Source organism: Mixophyes fleayi, chromosome 6 (genome assembly GCF_038048845.1).
Source record: "Mixophyes fleayi isolate aMixFle1 chromosome 6, aMixFle1.hap1, whole genome shotgun sequence".
Taxonomy (NCBI): Eukaryota; Metazoa; Chordata; class Amphibia; order Anura; family Limnodynastidae; genus Mixophyes; species Mixophyes fleayi.
In genome coordinates this window covers 203,538,033-203,560,609 of record NC_134407.1, presented here as the reverse complement: position 1 = coordinate 203,560,609, position 22,577 = coordinate 203,538,033, and the positions used below count along the sequence as shown (strand labels likewise).

Below are 22,577 nucleotides of genomic sequence, written 5' to 3'. Positions count from 1 at the left end.
ACTGTGTCTGTGTCTGGCAGCCATTTTTTGTTTACCAGGGAGCATTTAGAAAGGAGTTCATGATTTGTAGGAGGATAGCTAACAAATGCATGCTTAACTTAAAAGGTACTTATTTTGCTATTTAAAGAAAAAAACAATCTTCTATGTGGCATTGCCCCATTAAACTTATTTATTATTTGACACATTAGTGGAACTGAAAGCCAGCTTGCGTATGCGCATGCGTACAGTGGCCTGATGAAGCAGTAATGTAACCCTTACCATTCTAGGCAAGTATCACTGGAGAAGCAATGTTTTTTGGCTAAATTGCAGCTATAATTACAGACAGTAAAAAAAATCTGCCTTAGTACTGTCTATTGATAAATAGGCCCTGTGACTTCTTTCACATGACTCGGATCATCAACTGGGGCCTGCACATGTTGTTCACGGTGATAGTGAGATCCCTGGGTGTGAGCTACACAGCACAACATGTACGATTGTCTGTCCAGTCGGTCTATTCTGTGGGTTTTCCTACCCCACGTGTGATCAATGTTGATCTCAGAAAGCCCTAAAGATTATTGATCAATTGTAGAAAAACAAGAAAATTACACATCCGCGCTGACGCTTTTGGAATATATAAACAATGTCTTTATTGTGTACAACATTGAAATAGAATGTTAAATGTTAAAACAAACATGTTAAATATTAAAACAAATATTTTTACTGTAAATAAATTATCTGTAGTGAAACTCTGGGGATCAACTAAAAATGTTTAGTATGTAGTAAAGTGCTTATTTTGTATGGGAACCAGTGGCATATAGGTAACAAAGAGAAAATTAGGCTGTGTCTCGCTTTCTAGAGAAGATGTAGATAATCTTTGGCTCCCGGTCTGCTGGGAAACTACAAGTTCCGTCATGATCTGGCTGTCAGACAAAGGCATGCTGAGATTTGTAGTTCCACAGCAGCTGTAGTGTCACGGTTTGTCTAAGCCCTGTTTAGAGGACGAGTTTTGCCGGAACACTTATGTGGGAATTTCTGACCTAGAAAATTTAATAGTTAAATAATCAGACAGGGAATGGGCGTATTTCACATAAGGAGGAGTGGCGGATCACAAAACATCACAATAGATTCTATAGCTGTCACTGAAAACTCCATGTTAACTCACGACTAAGCCTCACCCTTATGTGTATGTCCAGTGCATCAAGTAGTATTATCAATATAAACATTTATTATTATTATTATTATTATTATTATTAACATTTAATTGTATAGCACCAGTATATTTCACAGGACTTTACAACTGGAAAGAAATATTGCAATAAAACAAGACTGAGTATTAACAAACAGACAAAGAGGTTAGAGGACTTGGCTCGCCAGCTTACAATCTTATAGGAGTATATATTATTATATTGTTACGTTGGAACATCATACACAAGACAAAGGGCTAGATTTACTAAGCTGCGGGTTTGAAAAAGTGGAGATGTTGCCTATAGCAACCAATTAGATTCTAGCTGTCATTTTGTAGAAGGTACTAAATAAATGACAGCTAGAACCTGATTGGTTGCTATAGGCAACATCCCCACTTTTTCAAACCCGCAGCTTAGTAAATCTAGCCCAAAGTCTGCTGACAACATGTGTGTTCTGTCTATGTCACTCCCTATAAGAAGGGTTAATGCTTTTTAATATACCACTTACGTTCTTGCTTCACTATTTTGCGATATAATGGTGGTTGAATTATCTCTACTGATGGATTATGCGGATACCTTTGGTATAATGACCCAATTGACTTTACAGCAAAATATAACAAATAAGCATCATCACTTATAATGGCTGGTTTCTAAACTTATCACATGGGTATAACCAGAAGTAACCTAGCCAGTAGAGATTAGCCTATTTTTGCACAAATCGAGCTTTGCGATAGGACAGGCCATACCGCAGAGATGCGAAGTACCGGTGATACAAACTTCCATTTCCGTTTTTGCTCACCATTGCGCGGAGTTTGTAAATTGTAGACAAATGGTGGCTTTTTCAGTTAATATAATTTTTTGTTATGCAGGTAAGTAGTCAACGGTACTTTAATAGTGGTTAATAGAGCTGAGTAGCTCTGCAATTAGGACAAAGGTCTTCTACTCTTTCATTATTTTCATAGTACACTTCTTTAATTGTGCACGGCGGTGGCAGAAAGTTTGTGAAACCTGTAGAATTATTTGTAATAGTTTGACCTAAGTGCTCTGATTTTTCTTTAAAGGTTTGAGGACAATTTAGTCTACAAGAACTAAACTGGAAAAAAATGTGTTGGTCCAAAACACATTTTCATCATTCGGATAAAAATATGAACAGGACTGTTGTAAAACGTATTCAGATGATGATCGTATTTCCCAACAGTCTCTATTTTCGTGAAACAGCCTCAATTTTCAGAGACCAAAAGGGTGCAGCCTGTCAGAAAAGCAGTATAACCATACTGAGAATTGGAGGTATATTTACTAAACTGCGGGTTTGAAAAAGTGGAGATGTTGCCTATAGCAACCAATCAGATTCAAGCTGTCATTTTGTAGAATGCACTACATAAATGACAGCTAGAATCTGATTGGTTGCTATAGGCGACATCTCCACTTTTTCAAACCCGCAGTTTAGTAAATCTTGTCCCTGGTGTTCACCTTGACTGATCAGATTACCAGCCAACAGTGTTACAGGAATCTCACATTACTGCTCTATGATGTTAATGTTTAGATTGTCGAATAGGCTACATGTTGCCCTTCACACATCAAACTCACCTACACACGGTCATGCCGGACTTAGCTGAGGTGAATTGCTCTGTGCTGCTGTTAACATTCTAATGCTGTGGTTGGCTAATGATTGTTCTAGCCCCACCCACTTCATATACTGCATGTCCCTGTGTTTATCCCGTCTTAGTGATTGGTTGTAATATGTGCTCTGACCCTAGACAAACACACTTAATAAAATAAATAGACCCTTGCGTCACACCTCTGACATTTCCCCTACATTTTGGGTATATTACAATGTTTTCCAACCTTCAGCCTGCTGCATTATTTATTACCACCATCCACCAAGTGAATAAGAGATGTGTAATTAAAACTTCTTCAACGTACTTGTCATGAATTACACGAACCAAAACTGAGCTCTTATCCTTCTTCCCCAGTGGTAGAGGAGCAAGAACATTTAAAACAATCATCCCTTTTTTGAGTGTGCCTTCGGTATGGAAGGAGTCTCTCTTTCACTCTGCCGCTTCCTCGAAGGACCATAAAATCTTCATACACATAGACCGTCCCAAACGCATTGGTGCCAGGTGGTGACTCGATGACCCCCTCCATTGTGATATGGTGTATCCCATGTGAGTCCAGGTAGTATCCCCCACTGTGGTCATGTCCAGCTAGATAACACACCACACACTCGTGTGACCGGATGACTTTGAGTATATCATCATAGTTCCATGCCAAGCAGTAACTGCGTTTAGCTGCTGGGTGGATGGGAATGTGGCCTGTAATGATATTTTGCCAACAAGACAATGTCATTGCTTTCCAAAAATAATATACATTTTATTTTACACTTATGTAAGTCTTAGACAGTATCTGAAATTTATTTAACACACAGCCAACCCTACAGCTTAATGTGAGTACCAGGCCACAGGGACAGTGTCCACCTTGAATACACATGTAGTTGGCCAAATTGGAGGGGATACGGCAGTGTAACTCCTTGGGCCGAGTGCCTAAATCACGCCAGCATCCTTGGGTTTAGATAGTGCGGACAACAGATAACCACAGACACAGGCCAATGGTGCTGATTTTCGGTCGTCATCCAACCACATTTACCAGCATGCCCTATTGCCTTATTGATTTCAAGCAACATCAAGGACATTTCCCAGCCACGTATGATGCGATAACGGGCCAATTACCCCACATCAACTGTGATATCACATTGTGTGACCAGCATTACAGTTCTATCTATATGTGCACATCGAGCCCAGAACTTTGTAGAAGCTACTGACGACCGTTTTTGAACATGTCCCGGTCAGCATTTGTACTTTTACTGAAATTTTCAATTTGTAACAAAATTATGTTCGCGCCACTAATTCCGCAGCGCTGTCCAGAGAACTCATTCACATCAGTCCCTGCCCCATTGGTGCTAAGAATCTAAATTCCCTAAAGTACACACACACAGACCGAGAGAGTCTAAGGGCAATTTAATAGCAGCCAATTAACCTACTAGTATGTTTTTGGAGTGTGGGAGGAAACCGGAGCAAACTCACACAAACACGGGGAGACCATACAGACTCCACACAGATAAGCCCATGGTCGGGATTTGAACTCATGATCCCAGTGCTGTGAGGCAGAAGTGCTAACCACTAAGCCACCGTGCTGCCCAAACTATTGGATTTATGTAGGCAAGTCTTTATTTTAGATTTACTTTTGATGTTCGATCCATATAAAACCAATATTTTTATGTGACCAAGAGTTTTTTGGGTTTTTTTTTCATTGTGTTGAAAAATATTTACTATCAATCACGAACAGTGTGAGAAATTCCAGCTAATTTTGCCTCATATTGATTGCATTCGGTGCAGGTTGTTACAGTAGAGGATGCGCACCCCAAATCATTTTGGTTTTGCACTTTAGATGTGCATGGTGCAGAACAGTAAACATTATTGTAAAGTCCATCCATCTACCAGCTTACAACCAAACTCTTCGTTAATTTAGACCTATAGGGCCTGATTCATTAAAGAAGGTAAAGCCGAAAAATGAGTGAATGTTCTCTAGGACAAATGTTACAATGCAAGGGGTGCAAATTTGCTTATTATTTACTACATAAGTTAAATACTGGCTGCTTTTTCATGTAGCACACAGATACTAGATAGCTTTAATTTTACATTGAAATTTAAAGTTGATCTAGGACATGCTCTACCCCAACTATAAATCTGCCATCACATTTTAAATTTACCTCCCCCTCCAATGCAACATGGTTTTGCCCAGGTACAAAGTTACTCCTTTTTTTTGCCTTACTTTCCTTAATGAATCAGGCCCGTAGACTTCTCTTCTAAAATACTTCTCATTTTAGCCTCATTTAAGGCACATATTATTCACAACAGATATTTTTTTTTGCATATTATTTTCTGCATATTAACTTTTGTTAATATGCAGAAAAACATTCAAACACACGAAAGAGAGACATTTAATAAAACCAGTCCAATTCTTATGATTAATAAATTAGACTAAACTAAGTAGTAATTTAGCAAGAAGAAAACTTAAAAGTTGAAATGAATGAAGGCTTACTCATATAGTGGCAGGAGGATGAACTTTGATTTGATGTATTTACCCATACTTGCCTACTTTCGGTAAGGTCTGTCTGGGAGAGGGGCACGGCCAAACGCGTCATTTTGGCCCCTGCCCCCGTGACGAAAAATGCCAGTTTGTCGCGGGGGGTGGGGCCAAAATGACGCGATTCACCGTAAATCGCGTCATTTCGGGAAGACAGTTGCGAAATGCGGGAGACTTGCCTGCTCTCCCGGGAGTCGTTGAGGCCGACCCGAATTTCGGGAGTCACCCGGACATTCCGGGAGAATTGGCAAGTATGTATTTACCATAACCACCAACCTGGAAATGTATGCACAGACCCCATTCCCAGGTGTGGTTACAGACATCGGATAAAGAGGGCTTGCACCTTAACACGCATTTAGCAGCCAGGTGTACTAACAAAAATAAAAACACACGCATTCTTTGCAGTTCGTAAATGAGCCTTAGAATGAGTACTTACCAGCAATTATTACTCTCTCGTTGTTTTGGTCAGAGTATGTGAGGACATTATCCAGCCATGCCAGCTGCTCTCTGCCCATCCCTCCATTAAACTCTTGCAAGTGTCGTTCGTCGGAGCCTACGTGGAGAATAATGCACAGTGACATTCACATGTTCCATATATAGAATTACAAGAAGTCATTGTTTTCTGGTGCAAATCCTTAGCCCCGTGTGGTGCATGGTGGTGGTGGTGGTGTTGGTGAGTGCGGCACTAGCAGGTAGTGGTGTTGGTGAGCGCGGCACTAGCAGGTGGTGATATTGGTGTGTGCAGAAGTAGCAGGTGGCGGTGTTGGTGTGTTGCAGCAGTAACACATTACCGTGATGGTACGTGCTACGGGCGGTGTGTGGCAGTAGCAGGTTATGGTGCTGGTGTGTGTGGCAGTAGCTGGTGGAAGTTTGCGGTGTGTGACAACAGCAGGTTATGGTGCTGGTGTGTGTGGCAGCTGAGGTGCAGGTTATTGTGTGTGCAGCGGTAGCAAGGATTAGTAAATAGTGGTGGAAATACCCTTTTTACTTACTTCTGACATTTGGCACTTTGCCGTAATATCATTATTGATCCCTCCTGTCAAATATACAGTGTTAACAGTATAATCATAGATGTATCATGTAACTAAATATTTCTTGCAAAAAGATTATGTCTGTCATTACGTGTTTCAGAGCAGGTCATTAAACTGTTTAATTAGGTATTATTTCAGCTGTTTCACTTCTATATAGCTTATGCTACTGTATTACACAAGTAACTACCAAATAAAGGAAACACTATAAATGAGGGATACAAAACAAACAAACAATCAAAATATACAAACAAACAAAATAACTGAGGGATACAAAAGTATACTAACAACAGTTTGTTTCCATCGGTTTTGGCTTCCCCTTTTTTGATGTCTAGTATAGAATGTGAACTACTTCCTGATGGCTAATATACAGTTCAGACATCTTTTTCTGGCTAGTGTAAAATATAGGTGCTTCTCCTCAGGGCTGCCACCAGACACTGCAGAGCCCAGTACAAATGTCTACACAACATTTGGCTCCCTACCCTGGTTCTATCTAACCCCTGCAGTAGTGTTACTTACCTCTCTGCTTCTCTTCTTCTTCTTGCTGGCTCCTTTCGTCTCCTCTTAGTGACACTGTAGGCTGCCTCTCTACCTTATTGCGGTTCTCGTTTTTGGATCTGGGAGCCTAGCGCTCTGGAATATGCGCACCTGGGGGATTAGGACTGGAGCGCTGTGGCGCCATTTCACATCTTGGGAGTGGAGGCGGATACGGTGCCTACAAGAGGACCCACTGCCGCATCCATTTATTTAGCGTGGAGACCCCCCCCCCACCCCTTCGCATTTCAGGAGCAGCTGCTGCCTAGGAAGAGAGCCCGCCTACTCCCTTAATACACCGCAAAGGCCCCTAATAAATGTGCTTGGTCCAGGGCTGGTCGGGCCCCTAACTGCAGTCAGGCCCCATACTACTTCACTGCATGTACCCACCCTTCCCCTGATGGCAGCAAGTGCCTCTCCTGGTAGCTAGTAGAGACTACAGACTCTTATTGATGGCTAGTCTATAATACAGATATCCTTCTCTAAAGCATGATATGCAGAGCCCAATACTCATTCTCTGTTGGTTAGTATAAATTAATAAAAGTTCACTGGTGGCTAGTGTTCAATACAGATTTTCTTCTTTGTACATAGTGCAGCCTGGGCACTGGTCCTCTTGTCTACTGCTAAAGGGGAGAGCAATGTGGTTACGTTTTGTTAATATTCTCAGTACAATTTGCCCAATATGCAGATTTGCCCATTTTATTTTTCATTGCTTAGCAAATGTGACATCTACCTTGCGTACATACCATTGCTGTTTGTTAGATATCCGCCGTCTAGGAAGGCTACAGATTCTTGTAGTACAGGGCAGTCCTTTGATCTGCCAAGTACGCTTAAATCGTAAGTGTCGATTAGAATGAAGCGGAATTTAGTGCAAGGACTGAAGTGGTAGGCATAATAATCATAGCCATCTGGACTTCCTCCATGGCTGGCTTCATTTTCACTATCTTGTAGCTTGTCCTGCATCCAAGTCGTATTTAATTTTGTGTCTCTTAAATAATCCCGATTGAAGTTATAGAACTCATGATTTCCCCAGATGTGGTGGAAAGGCATATTTGCATTCTTAATCTCATTTAAAACGGCGTCAAGTGATTTTTGAGATGTAAATAACCTATTGTTGGAACCGTCGATGATATCTCCAAGTTGCAGGACAAACTTGGGTAGAGTAACCTCCGCGTTCCACTGTTCGATGGCACTTCGCAGATGGAGGCAACTTTGCCTGTAGTATCTCATGGTTCTCCAGCCACTAAGCCCATCATCTCTATCCGCATATTGAATGTCTGCTATGACCCCAAAACTAAAATACGGTTCTTGGTTCTGGTAGCAGCTTGCCATATCTTGACGCGTTTCCCCAATCCTACAAAGCAAGATTACTATAAATGGTAAGTATCTCTATAGCAAAACAAACATCATAAATACTCTTAAATCTCATTATACAATGGTTATTATGTGAAATGAAAGAACTGCCAAACCTTAAATTCAAGTAGCCTTATATAAAAGATCAACTAGTATCATTCACCAACACGAGATGCTTGACGTTATACTTACATTTAAATATAATATTAAACCTGCCTCTCCCCTAGGAGCAGAAGACTAGCAGAACCCTTGTCTGACGTACTGACCCCTTGCCATTTGGGAGATACCCCAGGCACCTAAGTAATTCTCCTGTCGCAACTGGAAGGTGAATTTGGAGCTCTGCAGTCTGACGCATTCGGATATAGATATCTTCCACAATAATCCAGAGGCGTCAGGGTGCGTGAGTATCACCTAAATGGCCAGGGTGCTGTACATCCATCATCCATCCTTCTGCTAGTCAGGGAAAGGTTACATTAACTTTTAATATGTAAACATCTCCTTTAATACATAAAATAACCGTTAACCCGAGTCATCTCTGGCTTTTACACCAACTTAAAACAACAAGCGGTACATACAGAATCTTCATCATACAGGGGTTAAAATTGATATGTTCTAAAAAATCTGTAGTTTTGAAGTAGTATTTAAATGATATTAACTTGCTTTGTGCATATGTGTTATTGAGTTTTAGGTTTTGTCTGCATATATTGCTGTACACTCTCCAGATACAGACTATAGAAGTACGTACCTCTTACATGCCATCTCAGGAACTATCAGCTGTACTCTGATACGATGACTTCAGGCTGCGACAGTCACTCACTAAACTTCCTTCTTCATACACGACATGACACACCCATGCAGCAGAGAGGAGATATTTAAAGGGGAAGCGCCACGAGATTGAGAAAAAACTAACAGAATGGAACAGAGCGTCCTATTAAACATACATTGCAATTCCACCTCAAGAGATCTGCAGTGGAATTTATTTCCTTTTTAGCGAAACAGAATTAGGTGCGCTTGTTTAAATGAATGAAATGTGTACAAGTTAATAAAATCATTTGAGAAAGTGCAACCAGGACAATTAAGACCGCTGTGTATGTCGTTTTATCCCGATATAACTATATCCTCATCCTCATTAACATTTATATTGTACACAACATTCTATTTATGTATACGCTGACACATAGTGATTTATATTAAAATGCTTAACGGTTGAACATAACCATACACCCTTTGGTCTTAACCTTGACCTTTAGGTAATATAATAAAATACACCACACAATGGCTTGTTGGCAAATAAATCTTATCTATTTAAATAACCATTTGCTGTTATGGTGGCGGGAGAACACTGTACTCAGCCTTGTCTATACATAAGCGCACCCTAGTATCTGCACGTTAGTGGGACAACCGTCGCCAGGCATCCTGGAACCCTCTGGGCTAATCATAACGCACCGCAAGCCAGCCCAGAGGAGCTGTACTTGCAACGAACCTAAGTCAACTCTTCGAAGGGAACGAGTTCCAAACGCCTGACTACCATGAATGTGCACTTCACCCACCTTGCTTATCCTGTACCAGCACACTCGTACCATACCACGGCCTGCGCTCCAGGTTGGTCCAACCAAACTACGGGGCTGATCCAGCACACCCGTACCATACCATGGCCTGCACTCCATATTGGTCCAACCAACCTAGCGGGGCTGATCCCGCACACCCGTACCATACCACGGCCTGCGCTCCAGGTTGGTCCAACCAAACTACGGGGCTGATCCAGCACACCCGTACCATACCACGGCCTGCACTCCATATTGGTCCAACCAACCTACGGGGCTGATCCCGCACACCCATACCATACATGGCCTGCGCTCCAGGTTGGTCCAACCAAACTACAGGGCTGAACCGGCACACCAGTACCACACCACTAGCCTGCGCACCAAGTGGCTCATCACACCTCCGTGCCTGTACCAGCACCTGTAGTTTACAGAACCGGGCCTGCACATCAAGTAGTCACCAAAATTTGGCCCCTGCCATATTCTGTGTTAATGAATAAGGAAGGGCGGAGATGTGAAAGCTTAGGCAGCTATGAGGTCTATGTTCTAGGGCTAATATGGAATAAAGAGCTGTGCATATTCACTCTTCTCTCCATATTCACACAGCTGTCTAATGGAGGCGTTCCTGGAGGAAGAGATTAGTGGAGAAAGGGGGTGCACTCCTGTTAATAAGATTAATCATTATCATCATTTATTTAAAAATGATTAAAGATGTTCACTGACCCCCATGTTTTGGTTTTGGATCTGGATTAACTTCATGTTTTGGTTTTGGTTTGGCAAAACCTGCCTTCGTGTGTTTTGGTTTTGGGCCCCTATTTTTTTCTAAAATCCCTATATTTATTCTAAAATCACATCATTTGGCTCTTTTTTTGTTCCTACATTATTATTAACCTCAATAACATTAGTTTCCAGTCAATTTTTGTCAAGTGATAACAACACTGCTACCTCTCCTGTTTCTGTGTGAGAAATGGCACTGAGCAATGTCACTGGAGACTGGAGAGTGACAAGAACACTGCTACCCCTGTTTCTGTGTGAGCAATGGCACTGAGCAATGGCACTGGAGACTGGAGAGTGACAAGAACACTGCTACCCCTGTTTCTGTGTGAGCAATGGCACTGGATCTCCTGGGGAGGGAGGTACTTATGGAATCCAAAACCTGTGAGATCCGACAACGCAACAATGACGTTTTGCCTCCATTCAAGTCCGAGGAAGTGCAAAAGTACCGCAAGCATACTTGGATCCCCTAAGTTCGGGTGGGCTCGGTTTTCAGAAAACCGAGCCCGAGCATCTCTATAAATGATGCATAAAGGCCACAGGTTTCAACTTTGTTTTGTAAATAAATGAACAATGCGTTATTGTCCACTATTGCACCATGTTCCAGAAAACTACCATGCTCACTGGTCTTAGGTTTTATGAAAGTAAAGGGAACTGAAACGATTGTTGTTGGGCAGGAAATGTTTTGTAATGTATCTTATGCTTTGTTTACTTCTTTATTAAAATTATTTTGTATTCTTTGACTTGTTGTCGCTGGTCTGTTCATTTTATTTGAATAATTGAGGATCTATATATATATATATATATATATATATATATATATATATATATATATATATATATTATAGATAGACATTTATAAATATAAATGTATACACATAGATATATATGTATATATTGTATATATAGATATATAGATAAATTGCAGTTATTGCGGTTAGAATATGATGAACCCAAAAGAGCCACGATCACTCAGTACAAGATTGTATAATGCCTTACCAGAGGAGGGTTTCAATATAAACAAAATATTTTTTTTTCTTTATTTATGATAGTCCAAATGAAGTAAGAAAAATATAAGCTAAAAAAACACAAGCCATGAGAAATGACCTATCAAAGTAGAGATTGCCCGGGACTTCTTTTCATTGCCAGCCAATCACAAGCATTTTCCCATGCTTACTGGCAGTGTAGAGCATCCAATTACCTCCAAGTTACAGGGCAGTTGTTTGTTGTGGTTTTTGGGGGGGTGTTTTTTAATGGGAATTCTTCCCATTTTTGGATTTTCTTCCCAATTGAACTATGACGGATATAAATTTAATTTTATACTTAATAAAGTGGCAATTAGACTGGGACCATTGGGATGTCAATGGGCCAATCCAGGCATCACAATCTTAATTATCCTGGCACCCCCAACCCTGGGAGGAAGAGGAACTCTGCTGGGGTTTTTTTGCACTGCTGGGGTTTTTCTGCTTCTAAGCTTTCTGTGCATATTTCAAGAAATTAAAGATGTTTGTAATGGTTTTTGCTCCATTGTGAGTTATACACATTCAGGTACAATATTAAATTTCCTTGTTAGGCAGTAGCTACGGTCACATTCTGCTTGTATTGTTTCCTGTTACACCTGTCTGGTGGAATTTTACTCCATGTGTGTCAACACGTACGGGTATTTAATCGCTAAGGGCAAGGTCACATGGTCGATTTAGAACATGAAGATTTTCTTACCAGGAAACCGCAGTGTTCCAAAGTGCTGATGCTCATTGAGTGTAACATTAAAGGGAGTGGTAGGTTAAAAGACGATGAACAGCACTCAGATAATAAATGTCAGCATATAAAAGCTTACACATGTATCCAAATCTCAAGCATATCCATCTCTTTTTCAATGCAATATAAGACATAGTATTGGGCACATATAGACATTGTAACAACAACTGTGTTCACATTGGAAGCATGGTTATTATGACACAAATGGGCTAACAAAAGAAATGCTAAAAATAATAAATACAAATGTTTTAAATAAAAAATACATGAAAGTAGTAATAATAGTAGCCCAGTTAATTGTTATCTGTGCCGGATCCTCCTCACCTGTGTTCCAGGACGCTGCAAGAGCAGGAAGCAGGCGCCCTACTCCTTGCGCCGCTGGCTGTCTTCAATTGGCAAAATGCCACCGCAAGACTAGATTGCTTTTCACTGATGGTATGGAAAGGGCGGGCGGGCGGGTGTTGCGCCCCCACTAGGCATTGCGCCCTGGGCGGTCGCACCGCACGCACCGCCGTTGTTACGTTTCTGGTAAAAGGTATACTCAAGGGATCGGACTTTTGTAGACTTTTGTGTTCGAAATGGTAATTTAGAAGTGCCGGTCTGATAATTTTACAATGAAGGCGGCAGGAGAGGTTGGTATAGCATACCAGCCCACTACGGACAGTCATAATATATAATATTTATCTGTATGTATATATGGGTAAGTTGGTGTTTTATGTATTCAAGTATTATATTCCAAATTAAAACAATGATAACAGAATCGTGGAGAAGGTCAGTGGGCAGTGGTTTGTTATGTGTTAACAGAATACAGAAAATAGTATAAACAATATGCAGTTGCTTAACAATTAGTGAGCAGGAATATGTTCCATTTGTACACAGAATTAAAAACATTGATCAATGAAATATAATAAGCGTTTAAGTTTAAAGCAACTTTTCAAAGTAGAAAAGTCAATTGAGGAGTGTAATATAGAATAATGAATATGTTAAATCATGCTTGCCTACTCTCCCGGAATTTCCGGGAGGCTCTCGAATTTCGGGGAGTCCTCCTGGACTCCTGGAAGAGTAGGCAAACCTTCCGGATCCTATAAAATGTCAAAATTCATGGTATTGAAAAAAGGGGGTGGGCTTAATCCTGTCATTAAGCACCGCCCCCGATATTCAAAACCTTGAATTTCTATATTTGTTAGTGAAGGTGGGGCTTAAGTGACGTAACAATGTCGTCACGCCCCCTCCTACCCTTTGTCACATGACCTGTACTCCGGTACAGAGTTAAAAAGTAAGCAAGTGTGTGTTAAATCAGCACAGGATATTATACTTACCACTATATGGGAAAACATATTTGCAAAAGAATTCATCATGGAAATGCATACTGTACCTGTCAACCTGACACCGTTCCACAATGACATAATAGAGTAAAAGCAAGAAAGAGAGCACACACATAGAAAAGGAGGTTTCTGGGCATGTAAATGGCTAAACATTGTAGCTTGCTATTATATACCTAACTGTAGTAAAATGCATGCAGTTCATAGTTAAAACTTGGAAGCTAAAGGGTGTAAAATAAATCTACAGTAAGATAACACACCCAGTTGTGACACTAGAGATATTTAAGTTTCGTTTCCTAACAATGACAGAGCCGTAGCCCTGACACTAGGATATAGACTCATTCCTGCTCACTAACTCTACCCTGCTAAACCTTACGATCTAGGATTTCAGTTTCAAACTATGAACCTTATTTGCTGAGTAAATCACATGTACTAGGAATTTGTCACAAGCTTGAAAAAGAAATAGATTTCATTTCTTCCTGTTGTAGCCATGGCATCTGCAACTATGCAAGAAAAGCAGAGCTGCTTAATCTGCGAGAAAATCTGCTCAGACCCTGTAACTCTGAGATGTGGACACAACTTCTGCCGCCTCTGTATTGATTGTCAGCTGTATAGACAGGAGGGATCTGGAGATTACACCTGTCCTGACTGCACAGAAGATATCCCAGAGGATCCTGCACTAAGTGAGAACATAACTCTGTCTGATATAACAGAACATGTCCTGTATACTCAGCCAAAGCAGGAGGAGAATCCAATATTCTGCACAAACTGTATTCACTCTCCTGTTCCTGCTATTAAAACATGTCTACTGTGCGAAGCTTCTCTGTGCGATGATCACCTGAGAGTACACAGCAAGTCAGCAGAACACGTCTTAGCGGAGCCCACATCTCTCTTCCACAACTTAAAATGCTCTGTCCACAACAAAGTCATGGAATATTACTGCTACGAAGATGCTGTCTGCATCTGTGTGTACTGTGTGGCTGAGAAGCACAGGACACACGAATTGGAACCACTGAATGAGGCCAACAAGAAGCGAAGAGAGGAACTAAGGAATGTTCTGAACAAACTGACTTCAGAGAGAGAATGGACCGAGGAAAGAGTCCAGAGTCTGATGGAACGTAAGAATGAAATCCCCAGCAAAGTAGCTGTTATAACAGGAAAAGTCAGTGCCTTGTTTAGAGACATCAGGAGACAGCTGGAGGACCTAGAGAAGAGAGTCCAGAGTGAGATCTTCAGGCAAGAAGAGCAGGTTTTATTCTCCATCTCTGACCTGGTCCAGCAGCTGGAAAAAAAGAAGGACCAGTTGTCCAAGGAGATGTGTCACATTGAGGAGCTGTGTAACATGACTAATCCAGTGACTTTCTCGAAAGGATCGGCAGCAGACATGTGCGATACCGCAGAAGGAGAGAATGACATCAAAGAGCAAGTAGACAACAACGTCCACAATGCTTTGGACGTGAATGAGTTTCTAATTGCTCTTACTTTACATGATGGCTTAGACAATGTTGTTACTAAGACAAGGAAAGACTTTAATGTGCCTGAAACATCAGATGTATTACTAGATCTAGACACGGCTGCCAGTAATGTAGCCGTTTCAAGAGATTTGAAATCGGCATATTGGTCGGTAATAAACCAACGCCGTAAGGAAACACCGGAGAGATTTCAACAATATCAAGTTCTCAGCATAAAGGAATTTTTGTCAGGACAACATTATTGGGAAGTGGAGACCAGTGAATTGGAATACTGGATGGTGGGCATGACCTATGCCAGTACGAAAACCAAAGGGGAAAAGTCTTGGATTGGAAATAATAATAAGTCTTGGTGCTTTTGCAGATGGTATAATGAGTATTCAGTTAGACATGACAGTAAAGACATTCAGCTGCTTTCTGAAATGACCTGTAATAGATACGGAATATATCTGGATTACGAGGCCGGGCAGATGTCCTTTTATGAGTTGTGTCACCCGATCAGACACTTACACACCTTCAATGCCACCTTCACTGAGCCCCTCCATGCTGCATTCTGGGTAACAGATAATGGGTGGATCAAAATCAGACGATAAAGATACTGTATGGTGAGATGTATGGGTTATAATCAGGAGGTATGAACACTGTATGGTAGGATGTCTGGATGATAATCGGAAACACTGTGTATTAAATTCAATTTGATTTCAAAATGTTATTGGTATTAAAAATATGATACCTAATGCATTTTTTTTTCTTTTCAACAGTGATGGACAAATTTTACTATGAGCCTGAATAATGGGTTCCCAGTATGTTTTGTTCTGTATGGATGTATGCCCATCAATAACAGAAACGGCCTCACCATAGGCAAAGAGTACTAGCCTTATCTGTCAAGTACTTTGTTAGAAAATTGAGGAATTCATGTATTATCAGATTGTAAAGTTTGACAATGAAACACTAACGGGTATATTTACTAAACTGCGGGTTTGAAAAAGTGGAGATGTTGCCTATAGCAACCAATCGGATTCTAGTTCTCATTTATTTAGTACATTCTACAAAATGACAGCTAGAATCTGATTGGTTGCTATAGGCAACATCTCCACTTTTTCAAACCCGCAGTTTAGTAAATATACATATAAATCTTCAGATACCAACCATGGAGGACAGTTACAACCATGCAGGACAATTACATTTCAGCGTTAACCTGATGTTATAATGCAGCTCTGTTAAAGGGTAAATTGTAACCTCGCTCCACTAGAGAGAACTGAAACTTCTCCCACATCTTTAGGACAGGGTCCTGATGGGGTCAGAAAGTTGAGATTGCAGTCATTTCCGTTGCTGTTACATTACTGTCCTCCCCTGTGTATGAATCAACAAATCCACAACGTACTTTTCCACAAAGCAAGACTGCCAAGTCACTCTCACTCTGCCTGCTCTGTTACAGAATCTTCCTAACATTCCAACTTGTTCCAGGTTTGTGAAAGAGAACATAAGGAACATAGTTAAGTATAAATGCTCCAGCTATTTCAGGTATATTATTCAGCTCAGTTATACATAATCTCTGGTATATATCAATGTCAAATTGTGATTTTATGTTACCTTCCAGTTTTAATAAAATAATGTTGTCAAATGTTTGTCAATCTGCTATGGGTTTTATATTTGTAGCATTTGTAATATTTTTTAATTCTGTTTTATATATATATATATATATATATATATATATATATATATACTTTCCAGTGCAGGTGGTTATGGGGGGGATCCTTGAATGATCCCTTTGAGCAGCACGGTGGCTCAGTAGTTAGCACTTCTGCCTCACAGCACTGGTGTCATGAGTTTGATTTTCGACCATGGGCTTATCTGTGTGGAGTTTGTATGTTCTCCCTGTGTTTGTGTGAGTTTGCTCCGGTTTCCTCCCACACTCCAAAAACATACCAGTAGGTTAATTGTCTGCTATTAAATTGCCCTTAGTCTCTCTCTGTCTGTGTGCATGTTAGGAAAGTAAGACTTAGTTAAATTCGTAGAAAGAAAGCTTTCTTTACTTATATAAAGCATTTTTTTCTAATCGGAATAGGGACAAAATAATAACATTTTTTTTAAAATATTTTTTTACATTTTTTTGAGGGGTAGTGGAACCGGAAAAAAAGGACATGTATGCACAGATGTACCAAGACTCATCTTGACACTGCCAGCCAGTATCCCTCCGGCAATATTTTCTTGGTTAAATTGCATTGATAACTGATTTTCTATTGCTGCTATCAGTCGCAATAGAAATGGAATTGTTTGCCCTACCCACAAGCTAGCAAAGGCAAAAGAGACCATAAAAGGCCACCATGAACCCTTCACATTAGCATTAGCAGAGGATAACCAGGTAAGGATCTTTTCTTACTCTATCTGTGGATCAAGCCATGGAATCTTGGTGGGGTTGTAGCCTTTGGTGGGAGTAAAAAAAAGTATTTAAAAAGATAAAATAAACTACAATAACATGACACAACAGAGGAAATCCGGTTGTACATAAACAGCTGTATTTTTGTTACAAGGTCAAAATAATTGATAAACAGCTCCCTCTAAACAAAATGTCTACATCCACCCATGACTGCCATTCATAGCAGGGGGGAATCCAGTGGAAGTCCTTATTGATGTAGTCAAGGAGTCCAGGCCCCATGAGCCCAAGGGACCTGTCATGATTGCAATTTTCGCCAATAGTTTTATGTGTGTGAACACAAAGACAGTGTCCACATAGACTGTGTTGTTTGCCTAAGTACAGGTGTAGCAGTTAAAGGGAAAAAAAATGACACAAAAGTATTGTGGATAAAAACAGATGTATGTCTTAATTTCAAAGTCTTAAGATGTCATAAGATAATTCAATCTCCTCACTTCCTGCACTAACTGTAGCCTACCATTGTAGATAGCAGTTCCAAATTAGCTAAACAGCAGTGTTCCATAACACTTTACATAATGAGTATTACCGTTTATTTATAGGACACCACAAAGGGTCTGCAGCGCCGTACAGAGAGCATAGAACAAAACAGAACATAATACATTAAAAACAAAAGAATACAAATACCAAACATACTGATTAAACAAATTACACACAGATAACTTGGTAATGCAGATCAAGTTATTACAGGACAGTGAGTGAGAGTGATGGTCATTTCTGGAGTTGAGAAGGCCAAAGAGAAGGAATTTGAAGTTATCAAGGTGAGAGATTATGAGGCAGAGAATAAGAGTTTTGGTGGCTTCCATGGTGAGAAAGGGCCATATCTTGGATCTAGGTGTAGGTGACAGAAATTGGAGAGGGATTAAATGTGAGGTTTGAAGAAGAGGGAAGAGTTGACGAAGACTCCTAGGCAGTGGGCTTGAGGGACAGAAAAGTGGGTAGTGTTAAAAACAGAAAGAGAGATGGGGGATGTGAGGGAGTCCTGGAGGATGGGAAGAAGAATATTTCACTCTTGGAAACAGTGAGTTTAAGAAAAGGAACATACAAAATGAGATGGCTGAGAGACTGCAGGAGACACAAGACATAACCGAAGGAGGGAGGTCAGGGGAGGAAAGATAGATTTGGGTGTCATCAGCATACATGTGGTACTGGAGGTCAAATGAGCTCATGAGGTCTCCAATGGCGGAGGTGTAGAGGCAGGCAGAAGAGATGGGAGCCAAGAACAGATCTTTGGGGAACTCAAACAGGTAAAGGGAAGAAGGGAGAAGTGGAGTCGTGTGTAAAGACTGAAAAGGAGCGGTTGCTGAGGTAGGAGGAAAACCAGGAGAGGACAGTGTCACAGAGGCCTATAGATTGGATTTGGCAAAGAGAAGGTCGTTAGTGACCTTAGTGATGGCAGTTTCTGTGGAGCAGAGGGAGCGAAATCTTGATTGGGTTGGGTCAAGGAGGGGGTGAGATGAGAAAAAAGGAGGTGAAACAGTTGTAGACAACCCATTTAAGTAGTTTGGAGGCAAAAGGAAGGAGGGAGATAGGGCTGTAATTAGAGAGAGGAGGGCTCAAGCGACGCTGTGACAGCACCTGGGCTGGTACATCTGACGTCTTCCTTTAGATCAGGGTTGCTGTGGATGGTTTCCCCTGGTCTATCACATTGGCCAGAGCTGCGGGGTAGCAGACAGAGCGTTGGTACTGAATGCTGGGTTCCAACCTCAGAACAGCTGGATAACCGATTAGATTGGTCTAATCTGTAGGACACAGGACTTACAGCAGGTAAGTAGCCGTCAAAGCAGGACCTTGAAGCAGTGCTGTTTTATTAGCTCAAGTAGTCCCAATAAGGACAATTATCTGCCAGTTTATGGTACTAGTGATCTTTCCAAGAGTTACAGGTGGAATAATACATTACACGGTCAAAAAGAGCTCTTTTTATACAGATTCTGACACAAATGCTGGCAGGGGGTAATTCAGCCCACTGATCCAACCAGGCAGTGAAACGTCTGATATATTACATCAGATAATTTAACATCAGGATGTAATATATTTTCTAATCTTGCATTTAAACCCAATTTAACTTACAAAATTCACATCAATCTGGGATTTCCTAAAACTTACTGTCTACATTGTTCAGATCTTTCCTGTCTCTTTAACAAGGCACAATAACGGGTAACGGCCCCCTGCTGTGCTTTCAGGCTAGAAAGACGTGTTGGTCACTGAGATGTAAGGTCTAATTAACAAGATATTACCCGGCCTTCAGACAGCGTCAGAAAATACATTTCCTCCACACATATGTCTAATTGGGATATCCTCTAGAAAAGTTACAAAACCAAATCATGACGTACTGTCTCAGAAATAAAATCATTTCCATACAAAATACATCCCAATACAAAAATCAGTACATTTGTAATTATATAATTTGGAGCACTGCACTATTAATTTAAATAAATTTATACCATAAGTTATTTATAAGTGATCCAGCGGCAGGTGCCTTTTTAGTATAGGGGAAAGGACAGCATGTTTGAAGGAGCAGTAGAAAGCATCAGAGAGGAGGAAAAGATTGAGGAGGTGTCCAAGGTGGGAGTAGGCCAAGAGAGAGAGGGAGCGGAGAAGGTGAGAGGGGATGGAGTCATGTGGGCAGATGGAGGGGGGTGAGGAGGAAAGCAGGGTGTAGACTTCATCTGCAGATACCAGAGTGAAGGAAGAGAAGGTGGGTGGGCTAGCAAGTGGGGATGACAGGAGCAAAGTGTGCATATAGCATCCACAGAGGAGGGTTGGATGGGGGACAAGGTGGGTAGGGAGGGGGGAGAGTTTGGGACAAGAAGGGACTGATGGGAGATATTATGAAGCATGGACTCAATTTTGGAGGTTAAGTGGGAAGTAAAGTCGAGAGCAGAGAGTGAGGAGGGGAAGGGAGGGGAGAGGAGGGAGGTGAATGTGGTAAAAAGGCAATGGGGCCTTGAAGTAGAACTGTTTAGAGAGTGTTAGGGCAGAACTGTAATAGGAGAGAATGAACTTGAAGTGAAAGAAGTTAACATGTAAATGTGATTTCTTCCACAGCTGTTCCGTGCTATGGGAGCATTTTTCTGAACAAAGTGGGTAAGTTTGAAGTGCCAAGTTTGAGGTAGTTCCACACATTCTCAAATTCTTCTTTTGTGTCCTCTCAGCCGTACTCATCACTTACTTGACTCTGGTGCAATCTCAGGTACACTCTCAGCTTTTTCACTCATCCCACTTCTGTGGGGGCTATGTCCACTGGGATCCGGCACTTAGTGCAGTTCTCACAGTCACAACTGCTGACCCTCTGCTTTCAGGACATGCAGCGACCCCCTTTGGTGTATTTCTCTCTTTACTGCATGGGATCTTTACCCTTCTAAGGACTCTCTCTTGTCCTCCTCTTTCCTGGGTATTTGAAGAGCTCCTTCACCACTCAGTGCTGTCAAACTTCCATATGCATTGGTCCTCTCTCTCTCTCAACATGGCTCTCCCTTCTTACTGAAGGGACAGTAAGGTTGTCTTCACACAGCTTTGCCGCAAACCCAATCCTGGGCAATGCCAGGACGTTCTCTCCTTCGTCCCAGGTCCTAGACTATTTCATCACACCCTCTCATGCAGAAAAATGGAGTCTTTATAGAATTATATATTTATGATCCTATCATTGGCACTAGGCACTTTCACACCATGCTACTCGACTGCTCCCACTGACAGTGACACGGCTGCCATTGCAATCTTATCTACATTCCAGGGTATTTGCTCTATCTTGTGCTCAAATTTTTGTTCCAGAAACCATGCTCAATTTCTGGTTCCAAGTACCGTGAATTTCCTTTATTCAGAGGCTGTGCTCAGATACCTTAGTTCAGAGATCGTGCTGAATCTAGATGCAGAGATGTTATTTATTCAGTGCTCCAGTAACCTTGCTTCCATCTTACAATATTGTGCACTTGCTGCCATCCTGAAACTACTACCAGTGTTTCAGTTCCAGTAACCTTGTCATCACTGGGCTATACTGTACTGGAGAGACCACGACCAGTGTTTCATCCAGAGTTCCAGTAACTTTGTCATCACTGTGCTATTCTGTACTCCAGCAGGAACCGACTTGGACTTTAATTTTTATTTTTATTTTTTTTATTTTTTTTTTGGGGGGGGGGGTGATTTTGCATAATCACGTCCCTCCTTTACTCTGATTGGCTGGCCTACGTTTGGTCACGCACCTGTCTGTGAATGTCCCCATCCCCTCCCTATTTTGATCGGCATCTAGGGCCCAATTTAAAGATAGGCTTTCTGCTGCTGGGGGGGGTGGGGCGATTGCCCCGATCGCTGCCTCTGGATCCGCCACTGTACTCCAGAGACTACCACCAGTTCTTCTTCCAGAGTTTCAGTAACCTTGTCATCACTGTGCTATCCTGTACTCCAGAGACTACTACCAGTATTTCTTCCAGGGTTCCAGTAATCTTATCATCGCTGTGCTAACCTGTACCGGAGCTACTACTACCAGTGTTTCATCCAGTGTTCCAGTAACATTGTCATCACTGTGATATCCTGTACTGCAGAGACTACTACCAGTGTTTCTTCCAGAGTTCCAGTAACCGTGTCATCTCTGTGCTATCCTGTACTGCAGAGACTACTACCAGTGCTTCTTCCAGAGTTCCAGTAACCGTGTCATCTCTGTGCTATCCTATACTCCAGAGACTACTACCAGTGCGTCTTCCATGGTTCCAGTAACCGTGTCATCTCTGTGCTATCATGTACTGCAGAGACTACTACCAGTGTTTCATCCACTTTTCCAGAGATTTTGCTGCTAGTATGTATATAATACTTCAGAGACTGGTTACTGGTATTTTACTTTGTGTTCTTGACAACTACTACCCCCAACATCAGGGATGATTCCTCCAAGAAACTGTTTCTAGAATATCTTGTTTGACATTACAGATGGTTATTCTGGAGGCCATGAGAACTCAGTGTAGGGATTTGCACAATAGGACAAGTACAGTATATGACACAAAATCCATGTTTTCTGTGTCCCAAAAGCTGTCACTTCTTCTGGATTTTTGTGTGGCCCTAACATTTTGATGG

General features: G+C 41.3%; 2 protein-coding genes across 2 annotated transcripts; one reads left to right on the top strand and one right to left on the bottom strand.

Annotated features, from left to right (window-relative positions):
* Positions 1–613: 613 nt before the first annotated feature.
* On the bottom strand, positions 614–9,158 carry LOC142095232 (manganese-dependent ADP-ribose/CDP-alcohol diphosphatase-like). Its single transcript, XM_075178129.1, has 4 exons — positions 8,967–9,158; positions 7,615–8,222; positions 5,743–5,859; positions 614–3,475 (listed from the first exon to the last, which is right to left on the bottom strand). The coding sequence occupies exons 1-4, from the start codon at positions 8,978–8,980 to the stop codon at positions 3,120–3,122; spliced, it is 1,095 nt and encodes a 364-aa protein (XP_075034230.1). The 5' UTR covers positions 8,981–9,158; the 3' UTR covers positions 614–3,119.
* A 4,769-nt stretch (positions 9,159–13,927) lies between these two features.
* Positions 13,928–16,702, top strand: LOC142160556 (E3 ubiquitin/ISG15 ligase TRIM25-like). The gene has a single exon (XM_075215421.1). The coding sequence runs from the start codon at positions 14,104–14,106 to the stop codon at positions 15,673–15,675; it is 1,572 nt and encodes a 523-aa protein (XP_075071522.1). The 5' UTR covers positions 13,928–14,103; the 3' UTR covers positions 15,676–16,702.
* Positions 16,703–22,577: the final 5,875 nt, after the last annotated feature.